Source organism: Lissotriton helveticus, chromosome 5_1, assembly GCF_964261635.1.
Source record: "Lissotriton helveticus chromosome 5_1, aLisHel1.1, whole genome shotgun sequence".
Classification (NCBI taxonomy): Eukaryota; Metazoa; Chordata; class Amphibia; order Caudata; family Salamandridae; genus Lissotriton; species Lissotriton helveticus.
This window is the reverse complement of record NC_136065.1, coordinates 1938100936-1938118542: the sequence shown is the minus strand read 5'-3', so window position 1 is coordinate 1938118542 and position 17607 is coordinate 1938100936. Positions and strand designations below refer to the sequence as shown.

General features: G+C 45.9%; 1 protein-coding gene across 2 annotated transcripts in view; it reads right to left on the bottom strand.

Annotated features, from left to right (window-relative positions):
* Positions 1–271: 271 nt before the first annotated feature.
* The window catches only part of COPZ2 (coat protein complex I subunit zeta 2), a 116728-nt gene continuing 99392 nt past the window's right edge, over positions 272–17607 (bottom strand). The window contains exons 7-10 of one of the 2 annotated variants that reach the window (XR_013595064.1): positions 9022–9073; positions 8094–8201; positions 4641–4679; positions 3058–3154 (exon numbers count right to left, since the gene is read on the bottom strand). Coding sequence is in view for 1 of the 2 variants with exons in the window: in XM_078645571.1 (XP_078501697.1) it covers positions 3107–3154; positions 4641–4679; positions 9022–9073 (139 nt within the window). In the remaining variant the exon portion in view is untranslated. Of the gene's footprint in view, positions 3155–4640; positions 4680–8093; positions 8202–9021; positions 9074–17607 lie in introns of both variants that reach the window. The other variant, XM_078645571.1, reaches the window with a different exon arrangement.

Here is a 17607-nt window from a genome sequence, read left to right as displayed (position 1 = left end):
CCACACTACCTGCGTTTCTATTGTGTCTCCTGAGAGAATATAAAGTATATGTGCATTCATGATAGGAGAGTTAATTTAACTATTGTCATGCCCGTACATAATTGCAAAATATGTTCTGTATGAATTTGTTGTCAATTGTCTCTTTTGAAATTAAGGTTTCTTTTATTTTATAATTTTTTCCAGTCTAAAATCTCCTTACTATGCTCACAGTGTTACCATAAGAACTTCCAGTGACAATATGGAGTTAAACAAAAACACAAACGAGGTTCCATGATTTTAAAGTACTCTATTGTAAAAATTGCTGGGGAATGGTCGGACACATTCCTTGGGATATAGTCTACACTAACCATCCTCTTTAGGTGTTCACTTAGGGTAACAACATAACAAATTCTCAACTGTGGGACAAAGGGATGACACGTAGAAAAACTGCTTTCAAACTTGATCTGATTTCCACCAAGGATTGTTAAGTTCAAGTTAATATCGCCCAGAACTCACAAAAATCTGTATCTATTAAATACGGTTTGCGGCTGTCTGTCCAGCTCCGCATCAAGTGAGAGATTAAAGTCTCCACCTTAGGATAACACAACCTTCATAACAGTATACAAAAAAATTACACTTTTTGAAAAAAACTTCAAAGCATCCAATTAAGGTATATGCGTACTAATTATTAGGGTGAGGGGTTGGCCTAACGGCTAAGGCGCTCGACCTCGGACCTGGGGATCTGGGTTCGAGTCTCGGTAACGACGCCAAAAACCCCCTGTGATTTTGGGCAAATCACTTAATCTCCCCGTGCCTAAAATGAAAGTGTGTCCTCATGTAACGTAACTGGTGCTATGTAAAGCGCTCTGATAACTGATTCGGTTCGGTTCTAGTTCGCGCTATATAAAACTCTGCAAAAATAAATAAATTATAAGCATCTCCTTATGTAACAATCTACTCTTCCGTCAGAATCACTAATTGGCCATATTCTTCGGCCATATTGCTCTCCACCCTTTAATTGTATGCAGAGAAAGTGGTATAGAGAAGACACCTGGGCAGGTGTTTCTTTTCAGGATATTAAGTTTGTGGTTCCTAAAGTATTTATCTTCCATCAACCTAAATTATCCTAGAGTTTCAGAACTTAAAAACACCTACCTCTTGTATTCCTATTCTTCGATTCTTTTAATTTAACAACATCTAACCACTATTTAAGCATATGTATGCAATTGCAGACATTATTTTTCACACCCCGTCAGGTCTGCCATTCGCTTATTCTCCAATCTTCCACTTTGATATTAGTCTCTTATATACACCTCAAAACACACCTATATTGATTGGTGACAATTTTAAATTTACACGAACATACTGATTTTCTTTCCTGATTTTTAAGGTTACTTTGGGGAGGTTCTTGCATTGAATCCCCATCCCTTCCGCTATTCTCAGACAAGCATAACAAAAAAGCTTACTGCTGCAAAGTAAAATTAGAAAGGAAAGTGCAAAGAAACTCCAATGCTACAGCAAAGAGAGAAAATAGAATTAGCATGAATGGAGAAGAGAAATCAATTTCCCTTGGATTTCTAAAAATATCTGCTCCATCCTTCTAAGGCCTCCATGCATTCTAAGTCCAATTTGCCAAATACGTTTATCCTTCACTTTTCCTTTATGCTCCTTTCCTTCCATTTGCCTTCTCTCTATGTCTTTTCCATTCTCCACCGCTTCTTCCCTTCTTACACTCCGCTTTTTTTCTCTTCCATCCTTCTCTCCTGAGAGAACAAAGGCCCAGGAGACAGTGCTGCAGGTGTGTCCTCCAAATGAAGCCATATTCGAGCAGGCAATGTTATGGTGACAGATTTTTGTACTGTCTTTGCAGGAGACACGCAGAGGGAGGCACTGAATTGTGAGTGATGTGGAAAAGCCAAAAATCAGTAAGAAGAAATGGAGCCACTCATATCTGAAGGGAGGGAGTGAAGAGAGATGGGATGAGAAAAAGGAGCTAGGCTCAAGCAGAGGGAAAACATGTGGAGCAGAAGAACTAGAGAGAGACTAAAGCGGAGGTGAGGGAAGCAGGACCTATGAGGACGAACAAGTGAACTATGGTATTGCGAGACGGAGTCTGAAAAGAGAAGGAAGTGCATGAAACATGCATAATGACACTCAAATATTCATAAGCGGAAATTTTATTCAAGCTGAACATCTACAAAACTATACATTTGTCCTGTCTTGGCTATTGCAAAGACAGCTGTAAACTTGGAGATACCTCATAGGCAGGACACAGCAAACATACATTACCAGAGTCTTGGGTAGACGGTTCCGGTAGGAGCAAATATAGCAGGCATCAGAAATAGTATAACTGGTTTAGGGTGGGAAAAGGATTGCATGGGGAAGGCATGATGCATGGAAAAGCTTCTAACTTTCATAATGTGATGACCTCTAGTTGAGAGACAGCAGTTGCAAGCTGGCAAAGCTCTAATATATGTGTAGGGCTGCCACCTCATTTTTAATGGTATCACTCCTAAGTTTATGCCCCTTTTATCTCCTCCCACGGTTAAATTTTTTTTTTCTCCCCCAAGAGTTTTATATAGCGCGAACTAGACCCGAACTGAATCAGGTATCAGAGCGCTTTACATAGTACCAGTTACGTTACATGAGGACACGCATTCATTTTAGGCACAGGGAGATTAAGTGATTTGCCCAGAATCACAGGAGTGTTTTGGCGTCGTTACCGAGACTCGAACCCAGATCCCCAGGTCCGAGGTCGAGCGCCCTAGCCGTTAGGCCAACTCCTCTCCTCTAAATACTGTTTAAAATTAAATAAATCTTGTGTAGTGGCTTTCTTCAAGATTGTGAACTGCTGCAAGCACTGCTTCCCAGGAGCAAGGGGCCTTTAAACTGTCGAGTCGCAAGGTGAACAGAAATAGGTCACATGTGTGGTCTAGCAGACAAACAGGACACGTGCTGGTGTGAGACATCTTCCTTCCATGTGTGTTGTGCAGGTAAATAGGAGAAGTAGCTCATCAACAAAGGAAGCAAGCTCCTGCAGTGCTCGAGGAAGATGTTCAATGCACTCTGTCTAGCCATCCAAACAAAGGACAGCAGAACTTTGAGGTCCATGGCACTTGCTGGGCACTCACTTAAGAATAGACCATCTGATCTGCTCTTTGGCTGACTGCAGGACCTACCATGGAAGAAGAAAGACAAACTTTAGCCACCAAACAGGGTGAACCTTGAGAAAACTGTGAAAAGCAAAGCAGGACACTAGCATCTTCCAGCGGCAAATCGTTCCCCCATCTTGCAGCCAAAACCTGGAACGCCATCCCCATCCTCCTTCGGCAGACCTAGGACCTGCTAACCTTCAGAAGACTCCTCAAGACCTGGCTATTCGAGCAGTAGCAGCATCCCCAGCGCCTTGAGACCCTCATGGGTAAGTAGTGCGCTTTACAAATGTCCTGATTGATTGATACAAATACACTGCAAACACTGGATCAAAAGGCTATTCTTTGCTAAGTTGTATGTGTGGTTGTGAGAGCAATGCCAAGTTTCCTTAAAGGGGACTATGGCACAGGTATAAATGGTTCTCACGCGTGAGTGGGGATGTTGTTAGCTCAAATGTGAGTCAGGTGGAGGATGGACACTGGTACGCATCAAACATGAGTAAAGCAGGTAATAAAGCTGGACACCTTCCCATTTGACTTGAGCAGAGGATTTGATATGAATAGTCAAGTTGCTGGAGTCAGAGGTTCCTGAGATGAGAGAAGGTTACAGAGAGCATTCAGAGGCTTGTATGGGGGAGCAGTATGTGGGTGCTGAGGACCATGCCATGCGAGCTTGATGCAGGCATCAATGCAAAGGGCAATCAGGTTGATGGATTTAGGGGTCAATGAAGAGTTTTGTAGGTTACATGGATACATTTAATGGCTCCTTAGGGGTAAGTAACTTGTAGATGCACAGCAGTGGCCCATTTCATGCACCCGGGGCGCGGAGATAAACCCTTTGCCGTGGCGGTAATTCCGCCGCGGGGCGCGGGGGGGAGGGGGGGACGGAGTCGTGCAGCACCGCCATGCTTGTGACGGAACCACTCCGTCACGAGCCACAGGCGTGCTGTGCTCATGACGGAGTGGTTCCGTCACAGCCCGCCCACTCATTAATTCAGCTACGCAGGCGCGGAATTGATGCAGCGCGGGCGGAGCGGCCGCGGAGTGACAGAACCACTCCGTCATTAGCACAGCGTGCCCGTGGCTCGTGACGGAGTGGTTCTGTCACGAGCACGGAACGGGTTAAGGTGCATAGTCATTAGGTAAAGGTGAGTAGGTCAGAGAAAGCATTACAGAAGTCCTCATGATGAGCTGGCCACACCTGATCTACTCTTGTTGGGATACATAGGTCAATACAGAGAATCTACTTCAGTGACTTGGATTTGGTTGTTTATTCTGAATTCACCTGTGACATTTAATTCTGTGTAGTTATATCCTTAACCTCACAATCTGTCTTACTTTATCTTACTTTCTTATTATCTCTTTACACCTAATCAGAAGAGACTAGGACCATTAACTCAGCTCTCCACTCGCTTACGGTCTTCTCCACCTCTACACTGTAACGCTCTTAAACACAAATTGTCAAGCATGTGAATGATTAAGCTGAGAAATTGAGGCAGCAACACTTACCTGGGCCACACTCTGCTCAGACAGTGGATTGTCATCCACCTGAAGATGAGAAAAGTATAAGATTAGACAAAAACAGCCACACAATTGAGAGAACGGACAAGTGTACAAAAAAGTAATGGATGAAATGCTTGAATTATTCTCAGCCACTGCTAATTAATTGGGCAGCACCCCACCATGCCACCTCTGCTCATTGTGCCACTTGGAACCATACTACATCCAACTGATGAGCCCAACCAGGGCGAAACCGGTCCAGAGTTGTTTGTGTTCTGTTTTAAGGAGGACCTGGCCATGTAGTTTTGGCTGGACTGTGCCTATCAGATTAGAATCAAGACAGATTTGCATATGGCTGGGTCCAAACTGAGGTAGCAATGGAAGCCTGGATGAAGATATAGCTGCCTGAAGCTCAACTCGGAGAAGACAGAAGTCCTCCTCCTCGGACCCTCCACCTCCGCCTGGGACAACACCTGGTGGCCCTCGGTAGCCCACCCACCCCTACCGACCATGCATGGAACCTCGGCATCATCCTGAACTCATCCCTCACCATGACCCGCCAGATAAACTCCATCGCCTCCAACAGTTTCAACTGCCTTCGCACCCTCTGCAAGACCTTCAAATGGATTCCCCACGAATGCAGGAGGACTGTCACCCACGCGCTCATCACCAGTAGGCTGGACTACAGCAACGCCCTCTATGCCGGAATCAACAGAACTCTCCTACACAAGCTCCAAACCATCCAGAACACCACAACCAGACTCGCCCTCAGGATACAAAGACACAAACACATGACCCAACACCTGCGAGACCTCCACTGGCTCCCCGTCGAGAATAGAGTCACCTTCAAACTGCTCACCCACGCCTACAAATCCCTCCACAACATCAGCCCCAAATACCTCAATGAGAGAGTCTCCTTCCACGTACCCAAGAGGAACCTCTGTTCCGCCGACCTAGCCCTGGCAGAGACCCCCCGCATTCGCAGAAGCCAAGCAAGCGAAAGAGCCTTCTCCTACATGCAGCCAAGACCTGGAACCAGCTCCCAGTGAACATCATACGCTCCCCGACCCTGCACCTGTTCAGGAAGAACCTCAAGACTTGGCTCTTCGACTGAAACCGGAGCTAGTCCCCCCCCCCCCTCCCCCCAGTGCCTTTTAGACCCTCACGGGTGAGTAGCGTGCTTTTAAAAAACCCTGATTGATTGAATGGTAGGCAAAATAATGATGGGTTGGAATGCTTTCCCAAGTGATTGCCAGTGGTTAGATTTCATGCAAGCATTCCGACCAACACATTTTCTGTGTGTTTGAGAGAACTGTAAGTGCAAAAACATGAAATTTTCAAATGGTTAATTTAGGTGAGCCTTTTAATCCCCTCTAGAAGCTTTTCAGTTGTGCTAACAATCACAAGGTTAACATTCTGCATTAATTAAATTGATGTCCTCTAATAGTTTATTGATTTTCAGGTTAATTTCACAGCAAGAGATAGGCAACGAGAGTGATTTCCATAGAGGAAACCCAGGCAAAAAGAAGCAGTGACCTCTGTTAGATTCTATAAAGACCTTAAGGACAAACATGAATTCCCAGGAACCAAAAGGGATTCAATGTAATCCTGAATCCAAGTGCATTACATCACAATGAATTATTTTGGGCCTAATGTATAAAGTCTATGAGCTGCTGCAAACCCTCCACTGTGCAAAAGCATAACCCTTCTGACTGCAAAAGGCAAGCCACAGCTTACTAAAGGTACCCAGTGGGTCGGAAAAATCCTTTCGACTTGGAATGTGCACTTTGCAGCTCACTAGAATGTGGAAGGTGGAGTGGGCGTGAATGGCCCTCCCCTCCTCTTTTAAAACTACAATGCCTGCATCAGAGGTTTACAATTGCAACTGGACACCAACCTATCAAACTAGGTGGTACAGATTCACATAATGCATGCCATGATGGACATCTTCCACTGTGCGGACAACTGCGGCATCATGGTGCCAGACAATGGTCAAGAGGACTGTTGCATGCTCTCTCTAATTACTATTCGCAGGATGATGCACATTGTGTACATGGCAGAATGGATGGAGGCCTCCTGTCCCTAGCATGCAATCATCCCTGCGTTTGGAGTCATTCACGGGGATTCTCATGAATAATAACAGGGAAGGGACTCTGCATACTTTGTTGAATGGAATGTTTGCGCTTTGATGGATTAGTACTTGCATTCACACACTCTCTTGAAATCCATGCTGAAACTCCCATACACGTAACACAGACAATCCATGCAGACATGGCATGAAGAACCTATAGACTTTACTCACATTAAGCATCCAGACACTCACATACCTGTAACATACTATTTTTGCAGACGCGATAGAGACATACATCCAAGTGGTATCGATACTCTCTCACAGAATATGTTGATACTCACAAGTTCGTAACACACTATCTCATCTAACACACTTTTACCTACTGCTTTTGTGGACGTGTGACAAGCAGATCCTCACACACATGACATGCAGACTTACACTTTGAGTGCATGCACATGCGATATAAAATTCATAATGGTTTAATAGGTATTAATTCCCACATGCACACTCGGCATGCAGCATCATTTGCAAGTGGCATGCAAAAACACATTTCACTATGCAACCAAGAGAGTGCAGCAAGACGAGGGTACAGACACACCCTGCCCAGTACACCGTCCATGCAGATACTCACTACCATGGTTACAAGTGACCTGCGCTAAGCTTTACAATGATGCCCCTTTCCTAAACATGTGACAAAGAGGCACACCACATCTTGTGTAGAAGACATTTGACAAGCAGGAACAGACCAAATATGCAGTGGTGTAACACAGATCCCCGCATCACATGCAGAGTGGGGGGCCCCTCAGCACATAACTCAGGCCGGAGAGGCCCCTCACCGTACCTTGCAGGGGGCCCGCTCAAGTTTCCTTATGCCAGTGCTTTGTTGGGTTCATAAGGGACTACATCAAGCCGGTCCATTTTTCTTGCAGGAAATCTTTAACTGTACTCTCCCCCCGTATCTTACAGTCTGGTACTGCCAACAAAGTACATGTACCAAGAATAAGACAAGCCTATTGGGGTGGGAGAAGCTTTACTTAACGGCAGCACAGTGGTGGAATTTACTGCCAAAACATGTACGAGCTCAACCAAACCTTTTGAAATTTGGGAAGGATTTAAAAAGCTGGCTTGTTTCTTTAGACTAACTGTCCTGTACTCCTCAAAAGTCTGGATTGTGTTTGCAGTTGACTATTGACAGTGCTTAGGGTCTATGCCACTAGCGCCAAGACGCCTACTTTGGTGTAAGCGTCCTTTACAAACTCATTAACATTTACAAATTCATTAACAATAGAGTGCATCCAAATTTCTATATGTGATGCAAAACGCCTGGCGTGCCACTTCCTCCACCACACGCACTGGACATGCCCTGTGCACACTGCATGCAAGGGACTCACGCAGAAGCTCTTCTAGGTGTTATTCTTTGCCGCGAGTTGTGTGGTTTGCTCTGTGCTACCTGTGATGTAATCGAACAGCACAAAGCCATAGGCTGGCTCCAAGGCATTCTGGGACATAAAAGGTTAAAGAAAGAATAAAGGTCTGGACTGTATCATCGGAGAAGGGAGTTGTGAAGAAGGGGAGAAGAGGCAGTTGGGTTATTAAAGGCAGGAGTAGTGATAGAGGCAGCAAGCAGAATAGGGGCAGGGAGTGGATGTAGGAGAAGGGAATTAAAGACAGGCGGCAGACTGAGGTCAGGAGAACTGAGGGGTCTACAAGAAGATGGAGTCAAGAGGCAAAGCACATGCCAGACAAGAGTAGAGCACATGTGGGGGAGGCAGGTACAGACAAGATGCAGGCAAAGAGTTGGGGAGGATATTTTGAAGTGCGTAGCATGTGGCGGCAGGGAGCAGGTAGAGTAAAGGTGGAGAGCAAGCAGAGGGGGGTGCAGGTAGCCGTATGGGGAAAACACAGGCAGGGAAAGGCAGAGGTCAGCAGAGGCTGGGAGCAGATACATGTAAGGGACAGGCTGGGGGGGGGAGGCAGAAGTGGTGCAGGCTTAAGCAGAGCAGTGACAGATAGGGTCTAATAGATGGTTCATTAAAGGAGCAAGAAGAGGTTGAGGCAGCTACCGGTAGCAGTAGGTAAGGGACACAGATGCAGAAGAAGGCGCAAAATGCAGGTTACTGAGTGGAGGTAGGAAATGGTTTAATATAGATTGAGAGAATAGGCAAGTAGAAGACAGGCAGAAGTATAAAGCAAGCAGGTCAAGGTAAGTGATAGATGTATAAAAGAGGCATATAAGAAATGAGCTGGTAGAGGTAAGTGCTAGGTACATGCAAGGCCAGATAAAAGCAGGAATGTAGGTAGGTTGGGGCATTTTCTTACCCTGAAGTTCAGTTTCTGCACCACCTGCTGGGAGTCACTCTCTAGGATCACTCTGATAAAAAGCAAAGAAAGACAATCAGCGTCTGCTCACAGCCTGCCCTGCAAGCGCAGCATGGTGGCTGCCATGCTTTTCAACTGATTCATGTACTGTTTATGGGACATCAAACACATCTATGCTGATCTGCAGAGCCCCTGCTGTTCCCAGTACATGGGCATACACAATGTTCTGTCAAATTAAAGCCCTTTAAACATGACTTGAAGCAACACCTGCTACTCCAGATCTTGGCCCTTTGATGCCCTAGTACTGTCTGTGACCCTCTGTCAGTGCAACTCAATACTTAGTAGAAGCTGCCTCCTGCATTTACAATACCATGCCTCCCTCATGTGGGAGAGTGGGCTAGGTTAGTGATGCTGTCAGCAGTCCAGAATATAAGATGCAATGGTGCTTTTTTTGCAGAGTTTTATATAGTGCGAACTTGACCCGAATTCGGTAATCAGGGCGCTTTACACAGCACTAGTTAAGGTACATGAGGACACACATTCATTTTTGTTAGCCACGGTGAGATTAAGTGATTTGCCCAGAATAACAGGATGTTCAGCGTCATTGCCGTGACTCGAACCCAGTTCCCCAGATTCGAGGTCGACCGCCCTAGCCGTTAGGCCAACTCCTCTCTTTTGAGGATACAAGCACTACGCACAACTATGATGAAGTCTGTGAACCCACAGTCTGGGTTACAAAACATGACCTTGTTCTGAGACACAGGACGGGAACCCACAGCTCAGGGAACAGAATATGACACCAAAGTATGTGTTACAGAATACAACCACACAGTCCAAGATACAGGATACAACTGCACAATTCAATACACAGGATGTGACACTGCGGTCCAAGATGCAGGACGTGGCCCTGAAGTCCGCAATACCAGCAAACCCTTAGTCCAGGGTCCACAATCCTGCAGTCCATAATAGGGGTCTGGACCCTGTAGGGAATCATCCCCCCAGCTGTCCAAGTTACACATTACAGCTCTGCAGTCAAGGATGCAGGTTGCATTCCTCAGTCCAGGATACAGGCCACAACTCCACAGTCCGGGATAAGGAGCGTGCCTCTGTCATTCAGGACACTGAAGACCTGGATACAGGACTTGATCCTGCAAACTAGGGCACACACTAGGACCTGGCATCCTAGGATACACAATATGACACTCATAGCCTACAATATACAGTGCGATCCCACTGTTTAGGACACAGGTCACAAATTTGATTTCAGAATACTAGACATGACCTGCGGTCTGTGATGCAGGAACTGACCTAACAGTTAAATATCAGGACTGGACCCAAGCTGTCCATGATATCACCATGCCTCTGCAGTCCAGGATACTGTATACTGGAGGAAGAGGGAATGAGATCCGAGATCCAAGAGCCAAGAAGTGACTGTACCACTATAGAACGAATGTGCCCTTCCACTCCAAGTTACACAGTGTGTAACTGTGCAGCCCTGAATGAACTCCAACACTCTGCAGACACTGGGATAGATGCCACTGCAGCCCAGAATGCAGAATAGAGCCCTTCAGTCCACAATACACTTTCTAAAAAACACAGTTGATGGACAGAATGTAGAACAATGTCATACATTCACCCCAGTACAAGGATCTGGGCCTAAATCCATCGTTTTTTTGCACTCCACACCACCCTTGGTTAGACACTGGCTATATGCATATCAGCTCTGACCCTGTGCCTCATGGGAATAGTTCAGTCCGAACTACCAAGCCATGTCTTACCCAGACCGGAATCAAGCATCCAAGGACCGGTTTCTGGCTATCAGCCTTCATCAGCCTGGATAGCTTGAGTCCAGTGGTGTGGAGAGCCTGGGACTCACGTCTGAGCATACCCAGCCCACTCGGGGTGAACATTGCAAAAAACACAGTTGAGTCAAGCTATCCAGGCTGATGAAGGCTGATTGCCAGAAACCGGCCCTTGGATGCTTGATTCCGGTCTGGGAAAGACATGGCTTGGTAGTTCGGACTGGACTGTTCCCATGAGGCACAGGGTCAGAGCTGATATGCATATAGCCAGTGTCTAACCAAGGGTGGTGTGGAGTGCAAAAAAACGATGGATTTAGGCCCAGGTCCTTGTACTGGGGTGAATGTATTACATTGTTCTACATTCTGTCCATCAACTGTGTTTTTTGCAATTTTCACCCTGAGTGTGCTGGGTATGCTCAGACGTGAGTCCCAGGCTCTCCACACCACTGGAGTCAAGCTATCCAGGCTGATGAAGGCTGATAGCCAGAAACCGGTCCTTGGATGCTTGATTCCGGTCTGGGAAAGACATGGCTTGGTAGTTCGGACTGGACTGTTCCCATGAGGCACAGGGTCAGAGCTGATTTGCATTTAGCCAGTGTCTAACCCAGGGTGGTGTGGAGTGCAAAAAAACGATGGATTTAGGCCCAGATCCTTGTACTGGGGTGAATGTATGACATTGTTCTACATTCTGTCCATCAACTGTGTTTTTTGCAATTTTCACCCCGAGTGGGCTGGGTATGCTCAGACGTGAGTCCCAGGCTCTCCACACGACTGGAGTCAAGCTATCCAGGCTGAATGAAGGCTGATAGCCAGAAACCGGTCCTTGGATGCTTGATTCCGGTCTGGGAAAGACATGGCTTGGTAGTTCGGACTGGACTGTTCCCATGAGGCACAGGGTCAGAGCTGATTTGCATATAGCCAGTGTCTAACCCAGGGTGGTGTGGAGTGCAAAAAAACGATGGATTTAGGCCCAGATCCTTGTACTGGGGTGAATGTATGACTTTGTTCTACATTCTGTCCATCAACTGTGTTTTTTGCAATTTTCACCCCGAGTGGGCTGGGTATGCTCAGACGTGAGTCCCAGGCTCCCCACACCACTGGAGTCAAGCTATCCAGGCTGAATGAAGGCTGATAGCCAGACACCGGTCCTTGGATGCTTGATTCCGGTCTGGGAAAGACATGGCTTGGTAGTTCGGACTGGACTGTTCCCATGAGGCACAGGGTCAGAGCTGATTTGCATATAGCCAGTGTCTAACCCAGGGTGGTGTGGAGTGCAAAAAAACGATGGATTTAGGCCCAGATCCTTGTACTGGGGTGAATGTATGACATTGTTCTACATTCTGTCCATCAACTGTGTTTTTCACAATACACTTTCTGATACTGCCATCTAAGATACAAGCCGGTACCAGGTCCTGCACAAGTTGGCTGAGGATACAATGCCCCCCTTGTTTATTTAAATGCTCTCTAATACTTCTTGTTAATAAGTTAATAATACACTGTGTGCCATCAAAGCTTAGAATAAACATTCATCAGAGCCAGGCTATTTGCCTGCGGTTTTCCAATACCCAGGATGGACCTTCTAAAAGACAACTATGCATGTTCCAGGGAGAAAGATCCCTGAGTTTATCAGTCCCAATGCTTCTCAGAAGCACGCTGCGTACTTTCTGCTCTGTCCTAAAGCTGACTCCTAGGGCTCTGCAACCTATAATAATACCCTTAAGGCTGCTGATGTCCTTTGAGCACAGTTGGCAGAAGGTAGTCACAGTTGGCCCCCGTGCTCAGATGAAAGGCCACAGACTTTACAATGGGACACCTCTGCTATTAGCAACTGTCCCAGTCGTTCCAGCGCTCCAAACCATGCTTATTCCTTGGCAGCGTGCCGTGCTCAAACCATCATTTCATCTTCACTGTGACATGTTCCCCCGATCTATTCTCTTAAAAACAACCATCTAGAATAGACATTTAATGCTCATGGTTTCACTACGCTGCCTTCAGAGGAGACAGAATCTAAAACTGAGGCAGATAATATTGAACATTTACCTAACACACACCATGCAATGGTTCACCTCTTGGGGCCATTTGTACAAAACCTTTGCAACATCATTTTGCTATTTTACTGCTTGCAGCTGTAAAATGTGCAATGTGAATGAATAATGATTCGGTGTTTTACCAACTCCAAATAGAGATTCGCTGCTGCGAAATCATTAATAATGAGTCGCTATTCTTATGGTCATTGCATTCGCAAATAGCATCTAATCGCAAAAACACAATTTTGCGCATGCAATTCACCACCAACTCAACAGGTGGCAATTGTGTGCAAACTAGAAAAGCTGGCCCAGAATGCACCTGAGGTTTTCTGGAATGGCTGTTGTGAGAAGCTGGCCTGGTACATGATATCCACTTATGAAATTGGGCACCTTGCACCAGTCCAGACAACCCTTATGGTGATTTAAGAGGACTTTGGCAACCTTAGAAAGCTCTCTAATTGGTAGTTGTGGACAGCAGCCTCCAGGCTGAGACAGAAGGTGTAAAGCAGCTTTTTTTTTTACCACAATGCAATCTTAGAGTATAGATAAAGTGAAAAAGAACCACATAAAGTATTTATAAAAATATGTTTTTATTATATAATACTCTCTAAAACATACACATATCTCCTACCCAGAGATATGCACAATGCACACAATACTTTATGAAGAAATGCAGTAAAAAGCACAAAATACACAGTGGACCCCAGGGGGGAACCAAACCATATACCTAGTAAGTGGTATAAGAACCACGACTCGAGTCAGGGCGATGTCGAGAGGACGTAGAAGTGCTGGGGACCTAAGGAACCACCCAAGGTGAGAGACTAGGAGCCCCACGGAGGTCGTGTGCAGTGTGGGAACACAACCTCGTTCTCCCTACAAGCCTATGTGTAAGTTGTAGTTGGATTTTTAAAGATGAAGGACCCTTCCCAGTGGACCCTGAAGAAACCCAGTGGAAGACGGAAGGTTGGAGAACCACCCCACCCGTAGATACCCTAGTTCCCACCTTACCTACACCAGGGAAGCCGGGTGCATACGTGTGAAGTGGTGTCGGAAACCACAGTCAAATCCAATGGGGGACTTCAGGAAAGTGCCGCTGCTGGTGAAGGAGAAAGTGTCTGGTGGAATCCGAAGGTGGGTTCTAGATGAGAGGTACCTTGAAGCAGAGGGGCAGAGTCTATGTCACTCAGGAGTGACCAGGAGACTTGGAAGACAAATGCCCTCCGATCTCGGGTGTTACAGAAGAGTTGACGATGAGCTTGTCTGCAGCTGTGAGGACCAGGCGACATTGAGGAAGACCATGAGCCATGCACAAGCTGCCCCACGAAGTATGTTGAGTGCTGAGGGCTCAGTGTTCGCTGGAAGTACCAACAAGCCTTGGCAAATGCATCCAACGCAGGAGCTGAAGAAGACGCAACGTCGAGACCAGCAAGGTCCAGGGGACTCACCACAAGCAGGGGAGCCCAAAAGAAACAAAGGTGACCCTCAAATGGACCCATAGGCTGGAGGCACTGGAGTCACGAGAGGACCTAGAGCTGCTCACCAAAAGATACAGGCCATGGTGCACACAATGCGATGTGGATGAAGATTTTGGTCACTGGAGGTGCTTGAAGCTACTTGGAGCCCAAAGATCTTCTTGGAAGAAAGCCAACAAGTCTTTGCAACTGCAAGTTGACGCGGTACATAGGGGTATGGTTACTGCAGCCCCCACGAGGGTAAGAGGGCAGGGCAGGCCTCAGGAGCTTTGGAAAACTACAACCTGTGCTCCAGAACCTTTCGGAGTCCGGAGAAGCTCAGGATCAGCAGACCGGGCGACTTAGTTGCGGTGCCTTCGAATGCAGGGAAGTGACTCCTTCACTTCGAGGGAGATTCCTTCAGGTGTATTTGATGCCCACAAGCTTTATGCATCTTCTATGCCTGTATGGTGCACAGGCATAGAAGATGCAGCAGACTAGAAGGGATGACGAAATTGAACCCAAAGAAAGTCCAGCGAAGTCCAGAGTGCCCAGACAATAGAAGAAGAAGTGGTGTCTGATCTAAATCTTGTCCCACGACGAATCTAGGGACCCACCCAATGGTAAGCCCTTTAGTACCCTAAGGAAAGGGTTGGGATGATTCAGGGGACCCTCCCAGGAGAGGGTCTGGACAGGGGGGGAGGTTACTCCCATGTCCTTTGTCCAGTTTCACGCCAGAGCGGGAGCCAATGGCTCCCAGGACTGCTTTGAACTGGAATAAGCACTGGGACACCAAATGTGCCCTACATGCAGACTTAGTGGCACTGGTAAGTGCACCCACCTGGACCCATAACACTAAATCTTGTCTGGGAGTTGGTCACACCTCTCTGTGACAGGATACCTATTGTTTTGCCTTCCCCTGCTCAAGCTTGGCTCAGCAGCAGTAGGGCAGAAATGTGCCTCTGATCGGCAGCAACTATTTTATGCTATCCTGGTCTAGGAGCTTGGCACCAGGAACACTGAGAGCCTAACAGAGGGCTCTTCCAGTGCTCGGAATCATACCCTCGCACTGTTTACGGTGCAGGGGTATGATTCCAACAGGTTTGATAGCAAACATGATAGGATTAGTTGCAGCCGGTTTCGAGATGTTCATCGCATAATAACGTGGTGCCCCTCTATATAGTATATGGCTGCTTCAGTGGCAACCCGGGAGAATGGACCCCGTAGGCTGTAGGGGTGTCCTGCTCATGCAGTGGCACCCTCTCACTTACTTAGAACTAAGCAACCTTCCTTCAGGATTACAAAGGCCTGCTAGAGGGGTGACTTATAGGTTTTAAGTGCAGTGACCCTAGTCCAAGGGGGACTTCTGGGGTACCTACGCCCTGGGTACCTTGGTACCTTAAACTAGGGACTGATAAGGGTACCCCAGTATCCAATCTGGGATGTACCCAAGTACTGATCATAACAATTTAGGGAGAAAGCAGATAGACTGGGGTCCTGATTAGCAGGATGCCAGTCAGACTAGTCAATAACAGCTTAGCACCAGGCAAATAGTGGGGATAACCACAGAAGCAGATCCTACTTTCCTACAGCTGTTTTGCATGTGATTGCAAGTAGAATGCGTAATCTGGCTGGTTTGCAGAGGAAGAGAAGACGGGAGAGGAGCTTCAGACTGAGAATTAGACTACTTAACCAAACTGAGTAAGAGATATGTGTAAAGTACTGGCTAAGTAGTGCTGATATCCTGGAGCTCAAAGCCGATTTAACGCCTCAGCTTTAGAGACACACCTTGTGCTGCAAGTCTATCCTCACCCATGTGCAGGTGTTATGTGATTGCCCCTGTTAGCAAGGCGTGATTGCAGCAGCTGGTGGTTTGTCACAGAGTGCCATTTCTCGTATTTCTTTGTGCATTTCTAGATGCAATGTTAATGCGTATTCAGACCTATACGTATTTCCCAAGAAAATCACAGGAATTGTACACCACCAAAATTGAATTCTATAGGACTGCCAACTTTCCTCGTCATTAGATGGATAGATGGTACTGAAAGAGCCTAAACGTATTTTAAAATGTAGGATCAATAATGGAAAACCTGCCTTCGCTTCAGAAATGAAAACTGCATTTGAAAAGTGACACGCAGACATTTTGTGCTACAAAGTGAAAACATGAGCTCTGAAATTCGGAGACTTCAGTCAGACGCTTTCCACTTAGCAATATATGTAATCCATGTGCAAGTATTTTTATTTATTTATTTATTTGTGCAATTTTATATAGCGCGAACTTTACCCGAAAGTGTCAGAGCGCTTTACATAGGATCCAGTTGAAAACATAAGGACTGACGGTTACATGCGTAAAAAGATTGCACATTTTTGCATTACATAAGAACCAGTTGAAAGAATACGGACTTAGGATTACATGCGTTACAAAAAAGGTACAAACAGAAAAAATTGCAAATGTACAAGAGATAAAATCACACACGGAGGAGATACAAATGGATATACTCTAGGCCTATACTAGTGATATCTCTATCAACATAGGGAGGGGATACACATGGATATACTCTAAAAGTCACATAGGAGACTAGTCGTTAGAGTTATCTCTATATACATAGGGAAGGGATACACATGGATATACTCTAACAGTCAGTCAGTCAAAATACTTTATTCGATAATTCAATATCATAAAAAGACAATGATGAACAAAATACAATCAATTACAATCACACATTTTAAATATCATAAAAATCCAGCCAAATTTAAAAACGTTAAAAATTCAAAAAACATTAAAACGATCAGTTCATAGAGTGGTAACTGTCATGATAGGTCATTTGTTTAAAAAGACAATATATACAGAAAGTGCATTTTTATAGGAGTACATTTAAGCACGAAGTTTCATTATCTTATTTCTCTCCCGAGCTGCCCTCACCAAAAAACTAGCGACATGAGAAATAACCCTCGGACTGTCTAGTAGTTGCAGGTATAGGAGTGCGGGCCTCACTTGAATGAAGCCTGCCTCCTTAAGGATAGGCACAACAAACTTCCTCCTTGCGGCCATATAATGGCCACAGAACATTACAAAATGCATTGTGTCCTGCTTTGAAAAATTATCGCAGGAACACGGCGGTGCCCGATCAGAAGTGTTCCATTCCATGAGTTGACCCAGTGTTAAATAAATCAAATTTAGACGAAAACGCGTTAAAAGAAACCTATTATAGGGTCGATTCACTAAAACCAAGTAAAGTTCAGGACCAGGGGGGATTAGCAACCGTAATAAAGGATCTAACAGTGGTTTTTCTGAGCTCCCTTTCC